Below are 23,609 nucleotides of genomic sequence, written 5' to 3'. Positions count from 1 at the left end.
AGCTCACTGGCCTCGTATATACCAACAGTTCATCATTTATGTAACAGAAATCACATCCTTGTCTCCAGATTCCTCAGAAATCACGCCGGATAATGTTCTGTAGAATCGGATAATTTATTGTGGGGAATTTGTTTTTCTATGAAGGAAGTATTTCATAGCTGCTGGCTTTTGAGATCAGAGACAACAATCTGTGTTTTTTTTTCCTTGAAGGAGGAAGGTAAGATGACACAAGCGCCCCGAGGTACATGTAAAAATTCTAAATGACGTTCTTGTCTTTCATCTGTCAGCTAGCTGCCTGCTCAAACATATATTTTCACTTCACTGCTGTTTAGAAAGGTAGTTATTTCCAAAGCAGCACTGACCCCATGTACTCCAGCCTCACAACCTCTGAAAACTGATGTAAATTTCTCAACTTTCTAGTATATTTCTTTTTTTACCTTCACTGTAATTTTTTAAAACATAAATAATCATTCATTATTATTCTCATTCCAACTGTAATTTGTCCAAATCCTTTAAACCTGTGTCAGCCCTGTCACCACTGTGTTTCAGCTCTTCCAATATGCTCTTGAAGTTCTGCTGAAAACGTGTGCATACAGTTAATTGGGTTTTGTTATTTTTTTCTTTCATTTGTTTTCATTATTCTTTTTCTCCTCAGGTTGTGTTCACCACCCAATGACATGTCAATGTGTTGATACAATCAAGGAAATGCGACATCAAACGTGACCGTTATTCCTAACTTTTGACACAGTATGCAGATAAATATTATAGGCGGAAGGAAAGATTTGACCCATGACGAAGAGCCTGTTTGTTTTCCTCAGTCATATAAACAGTTTTCCATCAAACTCACCAGTTCCTGCATCCAAAGCATGACCAACCTGTCAGATGCTTTCATTTTAACCCTTTGTGACTCTGAATTCAAGCAGTTAAATTTCCACTCAAAAGATAGAAATGATAAATAAGTAAAACACAGAAAGAGGAAAACAATATGCCGCATGTCTGATTATGTGAAGCATTCAGAGTTTGGTCAACATGAATGTGCATGCTCTTGGCTGCGGAAAGAAAGCTGCTTCTCTTGATTTAAGGCCTTTGGTTACAGGTGCCGTCATGTGAATCAAGTTTTACTGTGGAACATTAATCAGAGCAGCTATCATCTTGGTCCAGTGAAATATGGATGAAGGATAACTTTTATTCCATACCTTAAGTTCCTTTACATTTCTTTTGTTGTTGTTATTGATTTACTTCATTAAATAACTTTTAAAAAAGCCGTCTCGGAGGCTAAGTGCCTGCAACTGCAGAGAACCTTGTGTTATAAAACCTAAAAAAAAAAACACTTATAAAAAACTGGGAAACTACTTTATGGAATTTGTATGACCTGAATTCACTCTTTGGGCAAACTAAATTAAATTAAATCCCATTCCATTACTTCCCATACGACTAAATCAAATATGTCAGAAGAGCAGAACCCAAAACCCCTCAAGCAGACACTTGAGGACAGCTGAGCAGTCATTCGACAGGAAGAAACTTCAGAAACAACCTCAGGGAGGGCGGCCATCTGCGTGGACCAAACGCAGGGAGAATTCAGCAGGAAGGGAAAGAAGGTTGTTGAGCATTGGATCAAAAACTTTCAGATTTTATGTAGCAAAGCTTTCCTTTGTGTCAGATATGTGTTACCTTCAGCGTACTGAGTCAGGAAAATACCCCTGAAAGATCTTAATTCAGCATGACAGAAGAAATAATGCTGTCCAGACATGGTATGATTTATCCTCAGTCTGTAGCTGTGCAACTGAACCACATCTGTATTTTAATCAGTTCAGGTTATCACATGTGGTGAACACTCAGGGGTGGGTCGACAAATTTTCTGGTAGGGAGACCAGGAAGGGGAACAGACCAAGAAAATGGTGGCACATGTAGATAAAACCAATGGGTCCAGATTCTACGAAATAATGAGAATAACGTGAGGAAGGAATGAAAGACTACAACTGAAGTACTCATCTAATATGATGATATAAAATGACCACTTTTTAAAAATCAACACTCATTTGCTTTGAATGAACATGTCCAACATGGTTTTTAAACACTTGTACTTGCTTTGGGCCAAAGCAAGTTACATCAGTGTTTCCTCAGAGTTATCGTCTGTTTAACTTTGCACAGCTGTTACATCTGGTGATTTAATGACTTTTGAAATATCTTCATAAAATGTAAAAAGTTCATCATCATCCAAATAATCATTTGAAGAGAGGATTCTGCTGAAGTGTTGCGTTATGATCCAAAACATGACAATGTAATGTGTAATATAAATGCTGCATTTATCTGCTGTTGAATATCTGAGCTTTATCCAAGTAAAGATCGTTCTGACTAAATATTTGTTAAAATTAGATTGACTATTCTTGGGGTGGACAACGCAGGCCACCACTACTGCTCTGATCTTGTGAACACTGCTGTGTTGATACTGAACTTCAACTGGCTTGCTTCTGCCAGCGACTCAGAGCAGCATAAAGGAGTGGAGTGCAAAAGCAACATAACGCTCCAGGTGGCACATTGATGCAAACTTGAACAACCTGCTTTTACGTCACTGCAACGGGTCAACCTATTCACATAATTTCCAGAAATCAAGCATGTTCATTCAGCGGCACTTCACAACTGTGAGTCATTGTGGCTTCAGCGGTGTTGAGTAAGAATGTAAGAATGGGGAGTGTTTATGACATCACTGCTACAAGTTAATTTAGTAAATTTAACCTGTGAATGACAACTGTTTCCCCTCCCTGGAACTTTATTATCCACTTGTCCTGACACGTTCTGACTGCTGACACACTTCTTATGTGCCTCACATAATGTTATGACATTAACAGGCTCCACCGACTGTGCTCTGTCTGTTATAGAAGTAAAAAGCCGCTAATCCAACTTTAAAATATGAGGATGCCAAAATATATATCATTATGCTATAATTTACATTAATAATAAGATGCTTGAACATGCTTGTTGATTAATATTAAATTAATAGGTGCACAAACTGTTTACCACCTTTCACTTCAAGAAAACACACATGCAACACCCACAAAACAAATGATTTAAATAAACAGAAAATCAGCATAATCTGTTTGGCATATCATTAATTTTAAACCCAGAATAATTACTTGCAACATTTTGAGTACGAGACATGTTACTAGACATTGCTGATTGTGAAGTACCAAAGAATGTTTATGGTTGTATAATGCAAAGGAAGTACAAAGGAAGGAAATCGTACTTAATCCTGAGAGTCATTTGAACTGCTGACATTGCATGTATGTCTATGTATATGTTAGGCAAGGACAATTACTCACCACTCAGTCATTTGCAACCACGCCTAACAATTATGTGCTGCTACAGAGTTAAACTCTGCTCTGGCACCACTGCCATCAAGTGATACAGTTGTTCATTCTGTGGCTGGTAGAAAGACACAGTACAGGAGAAGGGTGCCATCGTGTGGAGAAAACACAAAAGTAGCTTCTGTAGTGCAGCTGACAACACTGTACTGCAAAGATGGATAGATAAATCTTTTATTCATCTCCAAAGGGGAAATGAAAAATGATCAAAATAAACACAATGACTAAAACTGTCTAATGCACAGCTACTTATTCTAGTTTTTCCATTCACAAATGTCCGCTTTATTCACTCAAGAGGTAACTTACTCAGCTGATGTCTCTGGGGCAAGATTCAAGCAAAAAGCTTTAACATTTTTTTTTTTTTTAAGACAATCTGCATTTAAGAAACAGGGTTTTCTCATTGTGCATGCTGGCCCATCATCTCTCACTGTCTCACAATGTCTCATAGCTCATGGTATTAAGAACAATTGTATGTTGTGTAGGTTAGGAGACAGAAAAATCTTTATCTTTTGCAGCACTGCTGCGGAGGGGGAAACATAAATAGGCTCACCCATGGTCAACAAATTAGACAACATCTGTGATTGTTCTTCTGTGATGTGCAACAATGTCTGTTCCATGTGGTTTTTCAACAGCTAGGCGTCATCACAGAGAGCTAAAAGGGCTCAAAAGCCACAACTCATGGTAGTTTCCTGTTCCAGACTGCAGTTTTCTGCTATCAGTTTTCCAAAATAAACAGGTTTTGTTGCAGAATGTAACAATATCAAAAGTCATTGACAGTGTCAATCCTTCGTTTACAGGTGTGCTTGCCAGTTGAAGTAATTTCTTTGCACATCCGAACAACAAGATATCAGCAATTCTTACACCATGTACTTTTATAACCTTAGGGCCAGTTTTGAATTTTTATCTTTTAATCTGTGACATTTTAAACAGTGTACCAGATAAAATACACACACAACAGCTATTTTAATCTATTGCAAGTCATCAGCTATTGTTCTTATTTCAAATCTGTTGACCTGGTGTTTTTAAATACAGAAAATGGATCCACGTCTATCATCACGGGTCAGTTGCACTGGTAAATAATACAGCCGTCTCACTACAGTGCTGCTTTCCAACAGCAGGGGGCAGCATTTACTAAAGTTCAATGAATAGTATCCAACTTATCTAGGAGGCTCTCTCGCCCTTCAACTCAGAGATTTCGTTGCTTTACACGGTTGTTATACATTGCTGCATTAGACTGCTGCTTTATGTGCAACATAACAATTTGAATTCATTCAAGGCACTCGATTTTATTGATCACGGTACTTTTTCATAAGCAGAACGATTCAGCGTTAAAATAAATGGGCGGAACTGTAGCCATCTCCTCCGCCCACTTGCTGAAAGCTGATCATGCGGCCTCCACTGTTTTGATTCACTGCTCGGGCAGACAGGGCAAATATGGCGGAAGACTGGAAGTCCGGATGATTTGTCCAAGCAAATCTGTCATTCCATTCAAACTCCTTTATAAATTGTAAGGCAGGAGTTATTGGAGAGGCTGGCAGCTTTTGTACAGTACTCGACTCCACCCGGAAGAGATGGAGGTTGCGGCGGAGGAGCTCAGGTTAGTGACAGCTTGGGCTGGGTAGAGAACCATGCTAGCGGTGTTAGGAATGACAAACCTTAGGCAAACAGTGTAATTGATAACTGTGTTCACAGGAAATCAGCTTGCTAATAAGTTAAATATACCCACAGCCATTTTGTAGCTGAAAGTGTCTTTAATTGAGGCATGCCAAATTATTAACTAGCCTAAAGTGCTAGCTGCAAAGCTAGGCTAAGCCAGGCTAATTTGACACATCATGGCTGTGTTCATATTATCAGCGTAAGCTTGAAATCTGATGTCGGAAGTTCACGGATAGGTGGTTATTGAAAGTAACAATAAAAAATTCTTACAACTGCAATCAATTTATGTGTCAGTTTTGTTGCTTAAAGTTATTTGGTATCCCTTGGTCAGGTGGTGCGATGTACCCAAGCTAGCTGTCAAGTACTGTTTACCTGATGTCATTGTTATCAAAGTGAGAAATACTATATACTACTAATATAAAAGTATCCATGCCACGTTTAAGTTCTTCTTTGCAAATCATAAGCTTAAACTAAATTCATTATGCAATATTTATATTGAAATTACAATACCTGAAAATGTTTACAAACAAAATAATAAAGAAGTTATATCATTTCTCCTGTTTTTCTGTAGCAGACGATAACTTAGACATTTTTGTGTCTTAACTGTGCACAGGTTTTGCTTTTACTATTTTGTTTTAAATATTTTATTTTGACATTACGATGAGATAGGACAGTACGTACTGAGCAGAAAGTTTGTGTCTTAGCGGGGGATAGTCATAATATACTCATTTTAACAAATTGGTAGAATAAACCCTGATAACTTAAAGACAATTTGTCTAGATAGTAAACACATTTTTCAAACCCAAAAGAATCAGATTGAGGTCATTCTTTAATTAATCTTTCTGAGAGTTGAGGAATTTTACGCCATGATGTTTAGGACACAAACACCACCACCACCCTCTGTTGTAAAATTCATCATGCTCTGCAGAATTTGAAGAATGTCCTGCAGCTTTAAGCAAGTTATGTGATGTGATTTGATTAGCGGCTCACCGCCCGATGCTTCTCGGTCCTACAGCTGCTTCACACAAAAAAAGATGTGTCTTCACAACTATGATCCTGTGCGTGTCCACTCTGTTAGTCAGATATTCTTGTTTTAGTTTCTATTTTGTGGAAAACAGGTTTCAAATGTGTCAGGTCAAAGAGTTTTTTAAGGGTATATTTGCATTTGATTAATTTTTAAATGAACTCATTCTAGACATTGTATACACCAGAGGTGTCCAGCTCCGGTCCTCGAGGGCCAGAATCCTGCAGGTTTTCTATGTATCCCTGCTCAGACACACCTGATTCAAATTAATTAGTAGTAGAGCTTAATCAGTTGTGCACATCATTGGCTGTTTGATCCATTTAGTGGAAGCTAGAGCTGTGTTGGAACAGGAATACATGGGAAACCTGCAGGACAGCGGCCCTCGAGGACCGACTTTGGACACCCCTGGTATACACTGTTATTCTTTATAAATTTGGATGACTTTCTGGTTCAGAACTCAATTCAATTTTACTTATAAAGCCCTTTAAAACAGCCACATTTGACAAAAAGTACTGCACATAATCAGCCATGGCAACAACATATAAAAGATTTATATGCATATTACTTGTCAAATGATTCATTAAAGATGATCATTTGTTATCCAACAAATAAAGGAATGTACTTTCAGCTACTGACAGCAGTTTTTGCTTTCCTGCTGTTGCAGTTAACTTTTTTTTCCCTGATAGCTTGCACGAAAGATAACTGGTGTCTCGTTTGTCACTTTATCTGGTGTTTGACCTTCCTTTAAAATGAGTTCATGGTTCACTTAAAATGTCAGATTTTTTTATGCCTTTTGTCCTGTTATTGTTTTGTGTTTGGAGAGTGAGACTTATACCTACTGGTTACTAAACTGGCGAAGATTATATTGTTTTTAGTACTGGGGCCTATGTTGTGTTCACATCAGCAATTATTTGCCTGCATTAGCACTTCTATACTTCATTACTCTTTGTTAAACTCCCCCCACCCCCTCATCCTTCCTTTCTTATTCCTGCCTCGCTGTATACTTCCAGGAGGGAGCATTGGAAGCTGCTGTCCAGCCTGAAGACAACAGTGGAAGGCCTCGTGTCCACCAACAACCCGAATGTCTGGTCACGCTATGGCGGCTTGCAGAGATTGCACAAAGACATGAACAACATCCTCAGCCACGGGCTGAAGAATGAGCAGGTCAGGAACTGCAGCCTCTTTCGGTCTGACTGTCCTGGATGAGGTGTTCTAATCTTTTCTTGATGGATTAACTTAACTAATCACTTCTAACACAAGTGACAACAATGTTTGGCAGATTTGCAGGCGAATGTTAGCATTGTTGCACTTTGACCTGCAAGTCTACAGAGTTGGCCAACTGAAACTGTTGGATCTGTGTTCGTGCATGTTGTGCTCAAACACAAGGGCTTTGTTGATTCTAGTTGTTTCTTAACAGGCTATTTTGTGCAGCATCACAAAATTGAGATACATGCTATAGAAACATTTTCAGTCAAGTTACAAACTTCTCAAATTAAATGATCTGTGTTGTGTCTGTAGGAGCCATAAATGTAGTTTATGTTGGGAATTATCACTGGTGGATGGTTGATGTTATATTGTTGTCATGGTGATATGAATTGGGGTCACGTGGATGTGGAGCGGTATAGGGCTGAGGAGTTAAAAGGGCACTGTCAGCCAGTCACTCAGGGCTTTTTGCTAGAGAGGAGGGCCGGGAAGCTGTAATTTTTGTTGACCGCTCTAGATACATACTTGACGTTGCACACTGTGTCATATTATGCTGGTGAAATAACATGGTACCCGATCATCAGGCAGTATATGTAACACTTCCAATAAATAAATCCTTGATATCTGCGACCTATGTGCGTCATTTATGGGAACCATCAACAGCGCGTCAAACAAATAGACCGGACCCAGTCGTCGCCTCAGGTAGCAACTGTGGAAGTCGCTACAGTGTCATTTATTTAATTTTTAACAAATGTTAATACTGTCAGTTGAACTTAAAAATGTAAGGATAAACAGGTAGCTTGTTTTCCACTGCAGGTGTACTACAAGCAGAGAGACTATTGGCCATTTGTTTGGTGTGTTCGCTACATCAGTCCCCACCTTGCCTCACATGTTGAACAGGTACAACAACTTTTTTTGTTTGAATTATTATTATTTATTCAAATTTTCCCGCAGTTTTGTAGCTTGTTGTTGATGTATTCCATGAATGAATGAAATGGCATGAAACATTGTCGAAATGAATGAAAACTTTACATCACATGTGTTGAGAAGAGTGTCGCTCCCTTTCACTTTTAAGCTCATATCCACAGCCCTTGGCACAGCTTTTGCAGTGATAAGTAAATGCTTATTATCTGGAAAATTGTGTTAGAAAATCAAGGTGAGCTTCTTTTTAGAAAGAGTTACCTTATCATTCAATAATTAATCTGCTTACAGGAGGAAAAAGTAATTTATTTTGCACTCTCACACAGATCACTTAATTTTGTGCATTATGACAGCCATCCAACAACCACACACATTTGGGGTTATGGGACAGTTTTTTGTGACTAATAATATCAGTTTAAATGTTGTGACTGCAGTTAAAGAAAAGGGGAAAATAAGACAGTTTAATACCAAGAAAATAATAAAACCAGACCACTGGGAGCCATTCTGATCCATATTATAATTTCTTTATCATCTATTTGTTTTGCTGCTGAATTCACACATTGGACTGAAAAAAACTGAAATAGTTACTCAAGAGGAAATTAAAACTTCTCTGTCGTGCTCAATCTGCAAATGATTGCATTTGTAAACCATCCTAAAGTAAAATTACACAAAATCTATAGGAAGGATCAAGTCTAAACCGGCTTTTGCACTTACAGAAGTACTGGGATGATCCGTATTGCACCCACTGATACTGACTGTCTCAGCTCATTCAGCTAAGACATAATGATGTATAGTCATACTTGGACAAAGGGTTTACTCCATTGTTGACGCTTCTTTCCCACCTCTTTCCTGTCTATCCACAGTTCCGTCATCTGGAGCCGGTTCTGAGCAGCGGGATGCAGAGTGCTGGGGAAAGCTACAAGGCTGAGCGCTGGCTGCTTCATAGCTTACAGGTTCACATGCTCTCAGCTCAGCTCAGACCTCTGCTCAGGCATCTGGGACACGCTCGAAAATATTACAACGGTGAGTGTTACCAGAGTAATTAAACTGAGCTTTGAAGAATGAAAGTAAGTCAGAATTAAGTTGTATTTCTGTATTTTTTTTTTTTTTTTTTTTTCCCAAGATATCCATCCTGTTCATCTGTTTTTTTTTGTTTTTTTTTTCCACTTTTCTCTGTCTCTCAGATGATGCGTTCCTGTTGAGTGAGCCTCATGTGACCGCCATGTTTCAGTGTCTGGAAGCAGTGGAGCAGAATAACCCCAAACTGCTGGCCCAAGTAGACACTGTTGGGGTATGAATGAAATGAAGACATTTAACATGTTTAGAGTGTGAAAAGTGTGTCAGATTAGGCTTGATGGAGAAAAGTACAACAGAGTTATTTTTTTAAACATCATTCTTCTCGCCCTCCAGCTTTCCCCCCTGAAGGGCTCACCATGTCTGGGTCTTCTGAAGACTCAAAGCCTGTGCGTGCTGCCCGGGGCCAGTGGGACCTGGAGGAAAACCGATGCAGCTCTTAGAGGTGAACGGCTAAACCGTAGATTCACCTCCTCTAACTCCTGTCTGGGAGAAACGCTCACCAGCAACCACAAATCTGCACACTTTACTGGAGCTGCATCCCACAGCAGTGATACAAGTAAGGAAAGAAAGCATGAAAGTCCTGTTTTAAAATGTGATTTTAGGGTTGTTTGAAAATATTTTTAATCAGTTTTTTTTTTGTTTTAAAATCTTTTCAAAGCTGATTCAGCTTTAATATATAAAATGTCTGTCATAAATTGTTAGCTTCTGTTTTGCACGCGGGCAGGGGTCACTGTAAATGTTCTGATTTGATGGATGAGTTTTGGAAATAGATGGTTTGTTCTTTAAATGTTTTTCACTGAACTGAATAGTTTCATCAGATCAGATGTGATGTGTCTGTCTCTGTTGTTAAGTTGGCGCCATTGTCACTATGGTTACATGCTTGACATGCAAGAACCCACAGGCAGGATTTTGGTTGTAGGGCTGTAATGGGCTACAGTTTATGTGAATTGATTGACTGAGTCATACAAAGGACTGTTTGTTTGTTGATAAAATGGACAAAATGTTGAAAGTCTCACTATGTAAAGATGAGGGAATAAAAAAGGTAACCAAAGAGCAGGAAAACATGGCTTGGCTTTTCTGTTTTGGAAAAATATTCTTCAAAGTCACAAGGTTTTTGTGTGTTGTGTTGCAGACACTACCTCTCCAGCCAGCAGCCTGGGAACTCCCTGGGTTTGTGTGTCCGGGCTTGGGGAGGTCGAGCGAGGTGTGACACCCCCTCCTGTTCCGGTGTCGATTCCTTGCATCTCCCTACCAGAGTCTCCTTCGTCTTCCTCCTTTCAGCCTGAGGCTGGGGACTCTTGTGATGGTGACTCAGATGATGGCCCAGAGTATCTGGCAATCGGTAACCTGGGGCAACGCAGTCACCGTGACTCTCGAAGCTCCACTCCCAGCAGTGACCAGGGGGAGAGCAAGGAACAGTACCTGCAGCGCAACTCCCTGCCTCCAACGCCACCAAGGCGCTCATCATTTTCAGAGGGCCAGAGGGGGCCCGGCAGGGGGTCTCGAGGACACACTCGCTCGTTTTCAGACACTGGCATTAATCAGAAACTCAGGAATGGTGAGTAAGCTTGGAAGGTTATATTTAGAATCGTGTTTAATATGCATTAAAGCTGTAATCTAAGGCTTAATATTTCTGTTCAAAGAGCAGCAAGTATAAGCAAATTTTGTTTGGCTTTGCTCTCTTAGAAAGTGCACTTTTTCTTCTGTGGTGGTTTTAAAGTTTGCTATATTAACATACTCTTTTTGCTCAGACTGTTTTCACCTCTAGGCTTAAGTTTAAACTCTTGTCATTCTGCTCTATTTCTCTCTATTCTCTCTTCTTTACTGTTTGTGCAAAGGAGGGGGCCACAGAAAAATCACCATAATAATAGAAGATCCTGTAGCAGGTTGGCAGTGCAGTTTCACTGTGCTCCATCATTTGATCCCTCCCTCATTTTGTTTTGTTCTTTTCTGCATGGTGATGAGGTTTATCCCTCTCGTTTCCAGTCTTCAGCTCATCATTTGTGCTTATGATCTAAAGACTGTTTTGTTATGATTGCATATTTTAATCAGGTAGCAAAGCCATGGATGATCACTGTCATTGTTTCAATTTAATTTTCTACTTTTTATTATTATTTTTGTTCATGCACACATTTTTCATCTCGTTACTATGTTTAAAGAGCCTGGAGCATTCATGTGTTCATTTCATATTCTTTGTACATTTGCAGTACTTGAATATAAAGCTATTACAGAGTTGTGTATTATTAAATGTATAAGTTATGAGTCAGAAATTTCCATTGACTTTGAAACATTTGTTAGTCCCTAATTTAATGAAACTGTCTCAGTGTCGTTATACGGTCAAAACTACAGTTTCATGCTTAAAGCTCAGCAGGTACATGTTCATTTCTGCATGCAGCAAAGTCATTAATTATCATCTTGTCATAAAGGCCAGAGTCAAAAACTTTCCACTAGTTGCTTTACAAACTTTGAAGCATGTTCCCATCAATGTTAAAGAATCCAGTCCTGAGTTTAGAGATTCATTGTGGTGTTTTTTAAAAACATGTTAACATGTATTATTTCTGTTTCTCAGAGTCGGCAGGAGAAGACTGCTGCATGAAAGACTACAGTCCTTTCTCACCTCAGCACAATAGTGATTCCAGCACCCCAAGCTCTCTCTACATGGAGTCTAGTGAGTTTTCTATATGTATCTATTTCGATTAATATGTTCCTAGAGGCGAACCTGCCAATTTAGATTTATTTAAGTATAACTCTTTTTATTCTGCTGTAGTTCTTTGATAAAACGGTTTTTTTTGTTCTCCCAAAAATGGGGTAAAATAACGTAGCTGAACAATAATAAAGAAAATATTGTCTTGTCAGTTGATCCAGTGATTATTTCTCACTGAAATCTGTGTCAAAGGAAGCCAACAAGACATTTAATATGGGTGGAAACTGGAAAAGAAGGTTTAGAAGACAAAAACCCCAAATGTTTTCTTCCACATACTGATTGTTACTGTTGCCGACCCATAAATATGATACACAAGGAAGTTCAAGGAAGGGTTACAGTCAGTGTTTTTTCATTGAGTATAAAATGTTTAGCTCACTGGCTGCCAAAGTTGTCTGCTGTAAGAACAGCTGGCAGCCAGCGAGTTAATGATCACAGGTTTTACAGCCTTAAATTCAGTAGTAAATTTAGCTGATTCAGTGTTTTCTGTGTCGCCAACTTCTATATTTAGCCTTCACCTCAGGAAGATAATAATACACTCTTTACACCATTGCATTATTTTACACATGAAGAGAAACTATAGCTTTATTTTTGGTTAAAACCAGCTTGCTCTTGATTTGCTACAGCAGTGAACGCGTATAAAGCCAACCTTTCTGTTGGAGCTTAAAACAACTAACAGAGACTAACTGATAATCAACACCCATATGTAAATATAAACATTTGTTTATTTTGCTTTATGGATGTGTGTCATGTTGTATATGTTTGTTACTTCAGATGGGTCCCAGTACAGTGTACCAGATGGGATGTTCAGGAAGCCCTCAAAGGGGCAGAGTCTCATCAGCTACTTGTCAGAGCAGGACTTTGGCAGTTGTGCTGATCTGGAAAAGGTAACAAATTTATCCGTTACAAAAAGTTGCAAATTATTCACTTTGTCGCCGTTGTTGAAGGGATGAGTGTTTAGGAGATCTGAAACAAGCGGTCCTCCTACATCACTAACTTCTGATGACCGCTGTGTTCTGTAGGAGAACGCTCATTTTAGCATTTCAGAGTCGCTGATTGCAGCTATCGAGCTGATGAAGTACAACTTGCGGCGTCAGGAGGAGGAAGGTGAAGAGGAGGGGGACAGTGACTCAGAGATTCAGCAGCTAAAGCAAAAAATTCGTCTGCGGCGGCAACAGATCCGACGAAGCCGCCTCCCACCCAGCTCAAACTCCCAACACAGTAAGCCAGTAACATGTAAACATCTCTTTAGGTCTAATTTGTGCTTGTGGCTGAAGACGTTGCACCCTGATGGTCTCATGGTGAATGTACCTTTAATCGTCTTTATCCTTTTTGATCTTTTATTAATTATAGCAATCATTTTAAGAGGCTTATATTTTAGGAAATCCTTTCAAATATAAAGAAACAGTGCCAAAAAAAAGGTTTAAGTTTCTGTAACACACGATCAACATAAATCTAAATTATTATCTTATTTATATCTTATGCATTGTTTCTTTCATTGTTTCCTTTTGTTCAGATTTTCATTCCACTGACAGTGGGGGCTCCCGGAGGAGCTCCCAGGACTCTGACCAGGGCCTGTCCAACTCTGGCTCAGCAGAGGAGGTAGAGGAGTGTGAACTGCAAGGTACAGAGAGGGAACAAGGGGATAGAAGGAGACACGGTTTTTTGGTTTATTTTGATAATTTTTTTTTTTTTTTTTTAGCTTTATAAAAACAAATTCCAATCAAGCTGTCCATTTTTACCAACCACTACACAAATACTAATCTACGAATCAGTTGAATTTATTATTACTCTTTTACTTTTACCTTAAATTTTTATTGAAAGCTGATGAAAATTCCATCATTTGTTTGTATGAATCAGTTTCAGTCATGAATCATAACCTCATCGCTTGCTTTCCCAATCATCTCATACTTTATCATAAACATCTGAGTTGCACAGGTCAGTGAAATGGTTAAAAGTTGCGAGTTGTGATGTAATATCGAGCTCATTAAGGATTTCTTTGGCTGCAGTCATTATGAAAGGCGTGTTTGGTCCAACAAGGCTCCTGTTGTACGACAGGCTGTTGTATCCCTCTAAGAGTAACTCTTTATTCCAACATTTATTCCTTTATTACATGGGTTTCAGTATAGTTTTGTGTGTGTGCATGTCCTATGTACTCTGTATGTATGTGTGCACTCTTTGTATATGTTAAATTGGGTTTATGTGTAAATGTGATCCTGAGTACTATGATTTACACAATGACAATAATTAGTTCATCTTCAGTTTGTTCCAATGCACAACTTCCTAACGTACATGTAGTTCTCAGTACATCAGTGCAGCGTTATGTACGGTACCAGTCATAAGTTTGGACACACCTGCCTTTTGAATTTGAATTTGTCGAAGTGTCCGAACTTGAATTTGTATACTATCCATACACTAGTACGTACGCTGACACACAGCTCTGTCCAGTGTCTAAATGTGTGTGCGTGTGGTGCTGGTGGTGTTGAGTGTTAGTTTCTGTCTCTCAGATGGCTGTGAGGGTCAGACCCTGCTGGCGGTGTCTCAAAGTGGCCTCTCCCTGTCACTCGCCTCCCTCTTCTCAGGTATCTGCAGGCTGGATTAGTTTGCGAGACTCTACAGGTTTATAAAGGCTGTTTTTATTGTAGCTGTGCTTCTCTAAGAGGAAACTGGTGGCTCTGCTCCAAGCTGAAAATCTAGCCTTTCATTTCCGCAACCATCCAGACATGAAGTCAATTTTTTTTTTTTTTTCTAAACGTATAGTTTGTCTCTTTGTGGTCTCATCACAGATACTTTTACAAACCCACTGTGATGTTATGTTCATAGCTATTTGCTATGCCAGTTCTAAGCTACTTCTCTTGTTTGCATTTCTGGATGAGCAATTAAATTAATTTACAAGTTAAATCACGTTTGGATTTCTTTTTGCTTAAAACAACAGTCGATTTAACTGACTAAGCAAAAGCAAGTGCAACATTAGTCAGTGCTGTCAGACTGAGATATCAAAATGTTAACTCCAGAGTAAAACATTGAGGTTCCAGACTGGGTGCACATGGAGGAGAATCGGTGGAGACAAACAAAAGCAGCTTTGATAATGAGAACAATATTTATCATCCCAAACTGTGGAACGGCATACAGCAGTTATCCTCACATAGCTTGGTACAAACATAGTATTAAAGTATTAAGGAGTAGGTTTTTAATTTATTCATTCATTTTCTACACTGCTCCATAGGCTCCCAGCAGTTAGCAGGCAAGAGGGAGTATACACATTAGACAGGTCTTCAGTCCATTGGAGGGCCACATAGAGGAAAACAACTACTCACACTCAATCCTAGGGAGAATTTAGAGGGACCTTCTTACTGCGGTGCTGATCACCGCACCAGCATGCAGGTGGTTTGTAATTTATCCAAACAAACATAAATGAATCATATTGTGACCACTACTTTGTGTAAGTCAAGAACAGCAGTGTTCAATCCCTGAATTAATCTAAGAAACAGAGGACTATTATTAATCTGACTGAACTAGTTAAAATTTGACTTCATGCACTTGTTGATTAAGATTTATTTTATATTTGAACAAATGGTGTTCAGCTTTTAGGAGTTGCTGTATATGTGACTCTTACTCCAACAGTGCTCCTGGTATTATTCAACACAAAGCTTGCTAAAACCTTTCAGTTTGGATTCAGGCCAGCAGCGTCCTCAACCTTGTTGAACTGTGTGCTTGGCTGTTTGTATTGTTGCTTGTTGCTCAGTGCTTCAGAGGTTTGGTGGCGCAGGAGGACAGATGTACCTCTCCCGGTTAGTCTAAAAAGACATGTAGGAAGAGATGAGTGAATCGATAAGTGGTATCCTGTTGCAGCTCCACAGAATATCATCCGTTCATGTCATTTTTTTCTTTTTTCCATTAGTAATGATGTATAATTGCTACATACACATCCCAACTTTTTTTGTTCCTCTTTGTACATCGAAGAAAATCCAATTTAGGTATTTTTTAATTAAACACTTTTCAGAAATCTCATTATTTCATTGCCTGAATGTGCTACACTGAATGGAACGCTGTCAGCAATGAAGGACCACTGTGTTTCCTGGTTTTTTTTTTTTTTTTTTTTTTTTTTTGTGTGTGTGCGGCACAGATTAAAATCTTCATGTGCCTTTAATATCACATGGCAGTCGGCTATCTGCCAACAATCAGTACAAACAGATCCAATCTCTGAAATCATTCAGAAAATCCTTTTGTAGAATAAACCCAGTAAAAACTTATCTTTGCATTTGCTGATAGAAACTCATTCATCTCATGCTGCTCTGCAAAAAACATTTGATTTGATCATAACCCTGAACAGCTCTGAATCTAAGCCACGCTGCGCGAATAAACCAGGACTGTTGATCCTGTGGTTGAGTTGAGCTCACTCCTGCAGGCTGACTCCTGATCTGCCAAACTTGTACTGTTTGTGTCTTTGCTAACATCTAATTTGTGGAATTTTAGAGAAGAAAATGTGTAGAGGAACGATAGGATCTGTTCAGCTTCCACTGCATGCTTTCTGCTGAGTGACTTTTGAAGCATGCTTGCTTTGAATCAGCTGTGAAATCCCCCCCCCCCCCAAACTTTCATACTTTGAAGAGAAATGATCTTGCCAGACTTTTTATTATTGTCATTATTACTATTATTGTTAATGTTATTATTATTATTGACATGACACTTGACATGACTTTCTCTCATAACAGAGAATGCTGCTTTGCTAAATGAAAATATGTAAATCTTTGACACCTACATACCTTCTTTAACTTTATAAAAAAAATCTAAAGTACTTTAGCAGGTGGATGAAAAGGGTTTCTGCATCTTTTATCAGTTTTTTTCTCTTAAGTGGCTGAATTCCTTATTTTCCCCGCGGCTGTGTTTTCCAGATGCAGACATAAAGCGCAGTGTAAGCTCCAGCGGCAGATCTTTTCTCAGCTCAGAGTCCATGTAAGTAACATTTTTCTCATCACCTTCATCCCACATGATGGAATTTCTTTCTTTGTCTCCCTGGTAACTGAATGTTAAAACGAATGGGTCTTTTAGGTGGCACAAGTTTTCCAAATCTTAGTATTGATAGTTATAATCTTAGTCGCTAAGTTAAAGAAAGCCAACAGGGATCTTCTGCTGCTTTACTAACTTGTGTGTTTTTTCCGTTGTACACACCAGGGTGAGGATTCTCTGCTACTTCTATTGATTAGTACAAAATCAAAAATAAATAAATGTTTTGAATAAAACAACTTCTTGTGGCTTATGGCTTTAAAGCCCCATTTTATGTTATTTGTGTTTTTCAGTTCTCCATCCTTCCTCCACTCTAACTCGGCTGAGTCCGTAGCGATGGGTTTGCTCAGGCAGTTTGAGGGCATGCAGCTTCCTGCAGCCTCTGAGCTCGACTGGCTGGTCCCCGAGCACGATGCTCCACAGAAGGTACGCAAGCAGAGCTGAATTAGAACTATCCACAGCTCAACACCCAGAAGATTAAACAAATAAAATTCTAACTGGTAACATGTTCGGTGTCGTAAAATAAAAAGGAAACCTTAACTTTGATCCTGCTGTCACGTAGCTGCTTCCCATTCCCGACTCTTTGCCGATCTCACCCGATGACGGTGAACACGCTGACATCTACAAGTTGAGGATTCGGGTCCGAGGCAACCTCGAGTGGGCACCGCCTCGACCGCAGATAATCTTCAACATTCATCCTGCCCCCAAGTGAGAGATGACCTTTACTTTGTTCTTTCTCTCTTGCTTTGCTGCCCACCTGTTTCCTGTTTTATTTACCTTACACATGTTGAAGCGTCATCTTTAGAACTACATTTATTTGCTAAGAAGCTGCCATTTAAAACTGACTTGAAGCAGAACAATGCAAAATAAATTGATTAGGGTAAAGTGTTGTTTTAAGATGCTTTGAGAAAATGGTCATACTTTGAAATACACCATGAAGTTTAGTTGTGTTAGGAAAAGACACATTAATACAACTTTTAAGAATGAAGTGTATTAGTTGGCTTAGCTGGCAAAATGGTGCCAACTTTAACCATACTTCATAATTTATGGCTTAAATCCTCAATCTAAGTTTTACTGCCTTATGGTCATGTGTCTTTTAAAGCTACTTGATCACAAACACCCTCTGAGCCGTCTGTTCCCCGATGCACTCCTAACATTTGTTGGTGTGCAGATGTGCAGCACACCATATCCTGAGACTTTGGACTGCTGCATGTAATCAATACTGCAACACATGACCCAGTTAAGAGTCTAGTGACACCTTTGTAACATTAGTACGTTTAATTTATTGCATCTGTGTGCAGAATTCAACGACCAACATGCCTCTTAAATGTTTGGAGTTTGGACAAATAACTTTGTTTTCCTGCATCAGTTGTTCAGTTATCTGTAATTTCTTTCTGTTTTTAGCAGAAAACTTTTTTGTTTAAAGCTGCTTAGTAGATTGGGCTTGAATGCTGTTGGCTAGTTCACATGAGATCATATTATTGGAAACAGATTCTACTTTTTGTGTGACAAAATACCTGCTATTTATTTATATGTTGTTTCCCCCTTTTTCAGGAGAAAAATAATTGTTGCTAAGCAGAATTATCGCTGTGCCAGCTGTGGTACCCGTATCGACCCAGGTAAGAGTAGCACCCATAGAAACACTGCTTTAATTTCCCCTGATGCCTGGAAATGTCAAGTGATTATTTACATTTCTCTCGGTGATGTTGTTTAATTCTTCCTCCTCTCTCTGTCTCTCGTCCGCACAGATTACATCAAGCGCCTGCGCTACTGTGAATACCTCGGCCGTTACTTCTGTCAGTGCTGCCATGAAAATGCTCAGGCTGTCGTTCCCGGCCGCGTGCTGAGGAAGTGGGATTTCAGCAAGTACTACGTCAGCAACTTTGCCCGGGACCTGCTGAGCAAGATTGCTGGCGATCCGCTGTTCAACCCCAGTGACATCAATAACAGCCTTTACAAGAAGATCAAAGCTCTGGAGTCTGTCAGAGTGAGTTCAGACACAGCAGCAGGATGAAGACTGTTTGCTGCATGTTTAGTTATATAAAGTTACTATCATTACCAGAGTCGGAGGACGCTGTTTACCAAGATGAACTGATAACAGTGGATTAAAAAGAAACACCCACAATGCACAAAAACCCTGCAGTGATGTACTGAACATTAAGTACTTTAAACGGTAAACAGCAACCTTGTGACCAAAGTCGAGATGAATAAAGACATTCAAGCCTTTAACAGCTGCCATGAATGCCTCTGTGATACTGTCCAGAACTCCAAACGGGCCAAAATTAAAGCTGTTCCCATATTTTTCTGTTTCTCAGACAATAAATGTCAGAAATTTTATTTATTTGATTTTTCTCAGTTGTCCCTATCCTGCATTGAAACTACCAGAATAATGGGCTGATTGTTGATTCAGCGTTTCACTGACACTTTGTCTTCTCATCATGATGTACCCTTCTCTTTGCGTATTTTCCTCACACTAATGTTATTTCATATATTTTAGGTTTTGAGGATGCAGCTGTTCCACATGAAAAATCTCTTCAAGACCTGTCGCTTTGCTAAAGAGTAAGATTCTTACAGTTTTTCATTTCCTTTTTACTTTTAGTTTCACCATATCTGTGGCTAAAATTATGTTCTTTGTGAAGAAAACTTTATATTTTTGCTTCTGTGTTTTTCATCAGGGTGTTGGACCAGTTCGATGGGCTGCCAGGTCACCTGACTGAAGACCTTCATCTCTTCTCTCTCAATGACCTCACTGCTGTGCGCAATGGAGAACTGGCACCTCGAATGAAAGAGCTGCTTAAGTTTGGAACCATGCACGTGGCTGGCTGTGTGGTAAGATAAACCCCCAGGACCCCCCTGGTCTTTTCCTCCGTCGTAGAGTTATTAAATAGTACCGGGAGCTGCTTTAAACAAAGCTGACAATTTTACGCATTTTTTCTTGCCTCCAGCTGTGTCAGGCGAAGGGCTTCGTGTGCGAGTTCTGTGGCAACGATAAAGACATCATCTTCCCCTTCCAGCTGAGCAAGTGCCAGCGCTGCGAAGGTGAGCCCCCTCCAAGAGCCCCCTCCTCCCGCACTTCCTTTCCACTTACGTGGAAAGACTGGAAGATTCCCAATTCTCGTAGACTGGCAAAGGTCCTGTCCAGAGACAGGAGAGAGGGGGAGGGCGGGGAGCAGGAGTTCAACAGTGGAGAGGAAGAAGAGGGGGATGAAAAAGAAGTAGAGTCAGGGGATGTTGCTGATGAAGTGAGAAATGATAGAGGAGGAAAAATTCCAGCTTTTGCTTCTGGGAAACTGGCCAAGGCTTTTTCCAGGAGTAAGGATCCTGTTGGGGAACAGGATGTGACGGGGAGTGCAGAGTCAGACAGGGGGGAGGAGACGGAGAGAGGCGGTGGTCATCATGTACACGGTGAAGACAGACATGAACATGCAAAGACAGAAAAAGTGAACTTATTGAAGGTGCTACAAATAGATAAATTAAAGAAGAGCATCTCAAAACGAGATTTAAGAAGCAGCGACAACGAAACTTTCAGCAGCCGGGAAAGTTTAGACGAAGCAGGACAAGAGAGGAAAAGGCTGTCAGGATTCGCAGGTCGCCTCAGAAGCTTCTCAAACAGGCGGATAGACGGCGAAAAGGAAACAGAACTGAAAGAGGAAGATAGAAACGGAGCGTTTATAAAAAGATCCTTGGAGAGAATAGAAGGAACAGAGAATGAAGGAAAAGTTTGCACAAAGGACGAAGCTGAGGCAGCAAAAACGGAGAAATTTTCAGTCATGAAATTATTCATGCCCCGTCAGCTGACTGTTTTCTCCAGAGGGAGAAGCAAGGGAGAGGAGGATACAGGCAGGGCTGAAGGTGATGGGGAACACATACATACTGAGGAGGAGGAGAAGGAGGAAGGCTGTAAAGATTCAGCAGTTGCATCACAGACTAACTGGAGAGGTCGCAAAACCCGTAAAGCCAGGAGAGTCGGCAGAGGCAGGAAGGTGAAGGAGAGGGGCGGAGGGGAAGAGAGCACAGAGAGAGATGATTGTACTGAGAGAGAGAAGGAGGAGAATCTGTGTGAAGGCTGAAAGAGTCAGAACATTTACAAACATTTTATTTCAACTCACCAAGTTATTTACTCTGGTTTTGTTTTCCCACACATTGTTTTGCATTTCATCTCTCTTGTTTTCTGGAGAGTTAACTTTGAGACTTCCTGACATTTATTTTCTTTGCTTCATTTTGTTTTTTTTAATTTATGATGTTTCTTATTTTAGCTCTACATGATTATTATGATTGATTCGAAATGCTTGCCTGTTTAGTGTAATGCCACAGCTGTGAAATCCGCACATCCTGAACTAAAATTTAAGGTTTTATGGGGGGGAATTATAGAGGTCTTTGTATGTCAGCGTCACTTTTCTAACCATCTAGTGATGTGAGACTCACTTTCATACTTCCTCCTTTCTTTCCTCTCATTTCCTTACACTTCCATGTTATTGAGTTAGACTCTTGGCAGCTGCGCAGTTGGTGAAGGGTGGATGTTTTGCCAGTTATCTGGTGGTGGATGTCTTTTAGTTTCGGCTCTGCAGGTGTTGGTGTGGTGCTTCTGTCCCAGTCTTGGCTGCTGTCTGTCACCTGAGAGGAATTGCTGCTAAATGATGTTACTGAAGTGGTGCATCACTCCTTAATGTTTACATTCTAGTGTGATCTGGTCATGGATTTCAGTTTGGATTATTTTTGTGTTTGCTGCACATGGTAATCCTGAGCCAGTGGAGTTTTTCCACGATGTTATTTACACACTAATTCAACTCCGAGGTTGAGTTGTGTCAATGTGGACGCTCCCTCAAGCTAAGGGGAAAAGCCTCAACTTGTTCTGTTGTCTCAACTTTTCATGTTTTTATATGTCTTCTTCATATTGATTGTCAATGTGCAGAGGTTCATCAATGATTGTATTTTATGCTTTTTAGTTGCTGCTGTGTTGCCTTTGATTATTTAGGTTCCATCTTAACGTCAGCATGAAATAAACACTTTTGGAATTTGAGTTGCCTGTCATTTCATCAATCACTTACCACCCTCACTGTCTTCTTTGTTTTATTTGTTAAAAAGGAAAATATGTTTTCCATATGATAAACCTTCTAGTTGTTAAAGTCTACTGGTCTGGTTTGGTTGAACATGGCAGGTCTGGACAGGTTTAGGTTGTGGGTTGCGCCTCCCAGAGTACGAGCCGATTCAGACCTACTCCCTCCTATCCGTCCTCCTGGCTTTTGACTCTGCGCCTTTTATACCCCCAAACCCTTATTACTCCTCCCTTCTGTCTCCTCATGATTGGGTGCGTGCTCCTGGATCACATCTTATTGTCAGCAGACTGATTAAACTGGTTGTGATGAGCTGTTTACCATCCTTTTCTTCTTAGTGTGCTGCGAATGTGTTGAATATCTACTCTCTTATTTTGCCCTCCTCAGAGTGCCACGCGTGTTACCATCGCAGCTGCTTCAGAACAGGTAAAGACTGCCCTCGATGTCGACGGCTGGCAGAGCGCAGAGAAAGGATGGCACGCAAAAACATGGAGGAGCAAGAGGATGAGGGAGGCGGGACTTAGGATCGGTAGCAGAGGAAAGTGTGGAAAGAAGAGCACAACGCGATCATGATTGTAGTCACTGACTTTCACTTTCTGTTCCAGTCCTCTCAGACCGTCATGATGGTATCTACTTTATGAAAGACAAGTTTCTTTTATTTATTATTTTTTTTTTTTAAAGAATCCGATTCCAAGATATGATTGTTTATAACTTTGTCATTCAGCAGGAGGAGCACGACTACTGTTGACTTTTGACATTAATATGTTTTTGTAAGCCCCTCTCAGACGTGCACTTTAACTTTGCAACTGTGTCCTGCTTGAGGAATATTTTGTGATCACAGCATAAAAATTTGACTGTTTATTTCCACGGTGTAGAGATCAGTTTAACTTAGTTGTCAAGATCTTTCTAAACAAATGAAAATTGGCTCATCAGCATATTCTTGTTACTTGCTTAACGACTTGATATAATTTCCTGGAATAAGAAAACATCACCGCCTTTTACTTGCTGTGCTTGCCATGAAGAAATAACTACTGACAATTATCCCACTACCTTTTTTTTTTTTTTTTTTTTTTTTTTTTAAACTTACTTTCAAGTTGAACTGTTCTTCACGTTTGTTCTCCTTTATTCCTCTCACTTTTCTTCAGCAGAGCAAAGTCATTACTAATAGAGCTGCTCCGTGTGGTCAAATCTGCTGCCTTATACAGTTATTAAGCGCTTTCCATTTTGCAGCTTCAAGTGCAACAAGAGCCAAAGACTGTCTCAACGTATCAGCACTTGTATTGTGAAGTTTGTCGTAAAATCTTAACTTATCAGTAATCCGGTACAAGTATTTGATCACTCTATTGTTCTTCTTTTGACTGGAAAATACTTGGTTGATTTTTACCGACTTCTTTGAGGTTTGTTTTTGTGATCTAAAATGTCAGATTGAGACTGGAAATTGAAACATTTAGACCTTTAATGATGTGATTGGTACTTTATTGGATAATCCGGTTGGCTATGTTTCCCCTTAATTCTGAATATTCTGAAAATATTCTTTACTATTACTACCCCCCCCCCCCCCCCCCCCCCCCCCCTTTTAAACACTTTTAATTACATTTGTGTGC

General features: G+C 39.8%; 1 protein-coding gene across 1 annotated transcript; it reads left to right on the top strand.

Moving 5' to 3' along the window:
• Positions 1-4,805: 4,805 nt before the first annotated feature.
• On the top strand, positions 4,806-22,529 carry rubcn (rubicon autophagy regulator; the record flags this gene model as incomplete). Its single annotated transcript, XM_079244734.1, has 22 exons — positions 4,806-4,959; positions 7,053-7,206; positions 8,062-8,145; positions 9,030-9,189; positions 9,351-9,457; positions 9,577-9,799; positions 10,376-10,801; positions 11,082-11,129; positions 11,813-11,911; positions 12,719-12,831; positions 12,967-13,165; positions 13,461-13,568; positions 14,452-14,526; positions 16,840-16,900; positions 17,245-17,377; positions 17,514-17,659; positions 18,506-18,570; positions 18,700-18,938; positions 19,449-19,510; positions 19,627-19,780; positions 19,897-19,990; positions 22,393-22,529. Exons 1-22 carry the CDS (start codon positions 4,934-4,936, stop codon positions 22,527-22,529), a joined length of 2,913 nt encoding a protein of 970 aa, XP_079100860.1. The 5' UTR covers positions 4,806-4,933.
• Between the last annotated feature and the right edge of the window lie 1,080 nt (positions 22,530-23,609).

Source organism: Telmatherina bonti (assembly GCF_933228915.1).
Source record: "Telmatherina bonti genome assembly, chromosome: 8".
Lineage (NCBI taxonomy): Eukaryota > Metazoa > Chordata > Actinopteri > Atheriniformes > Telmatherinidae > Telmatherina > Telmatherina bonti.
This window is presented reverse-complemented; position numbering and strand designations above follow the sequence as displayed.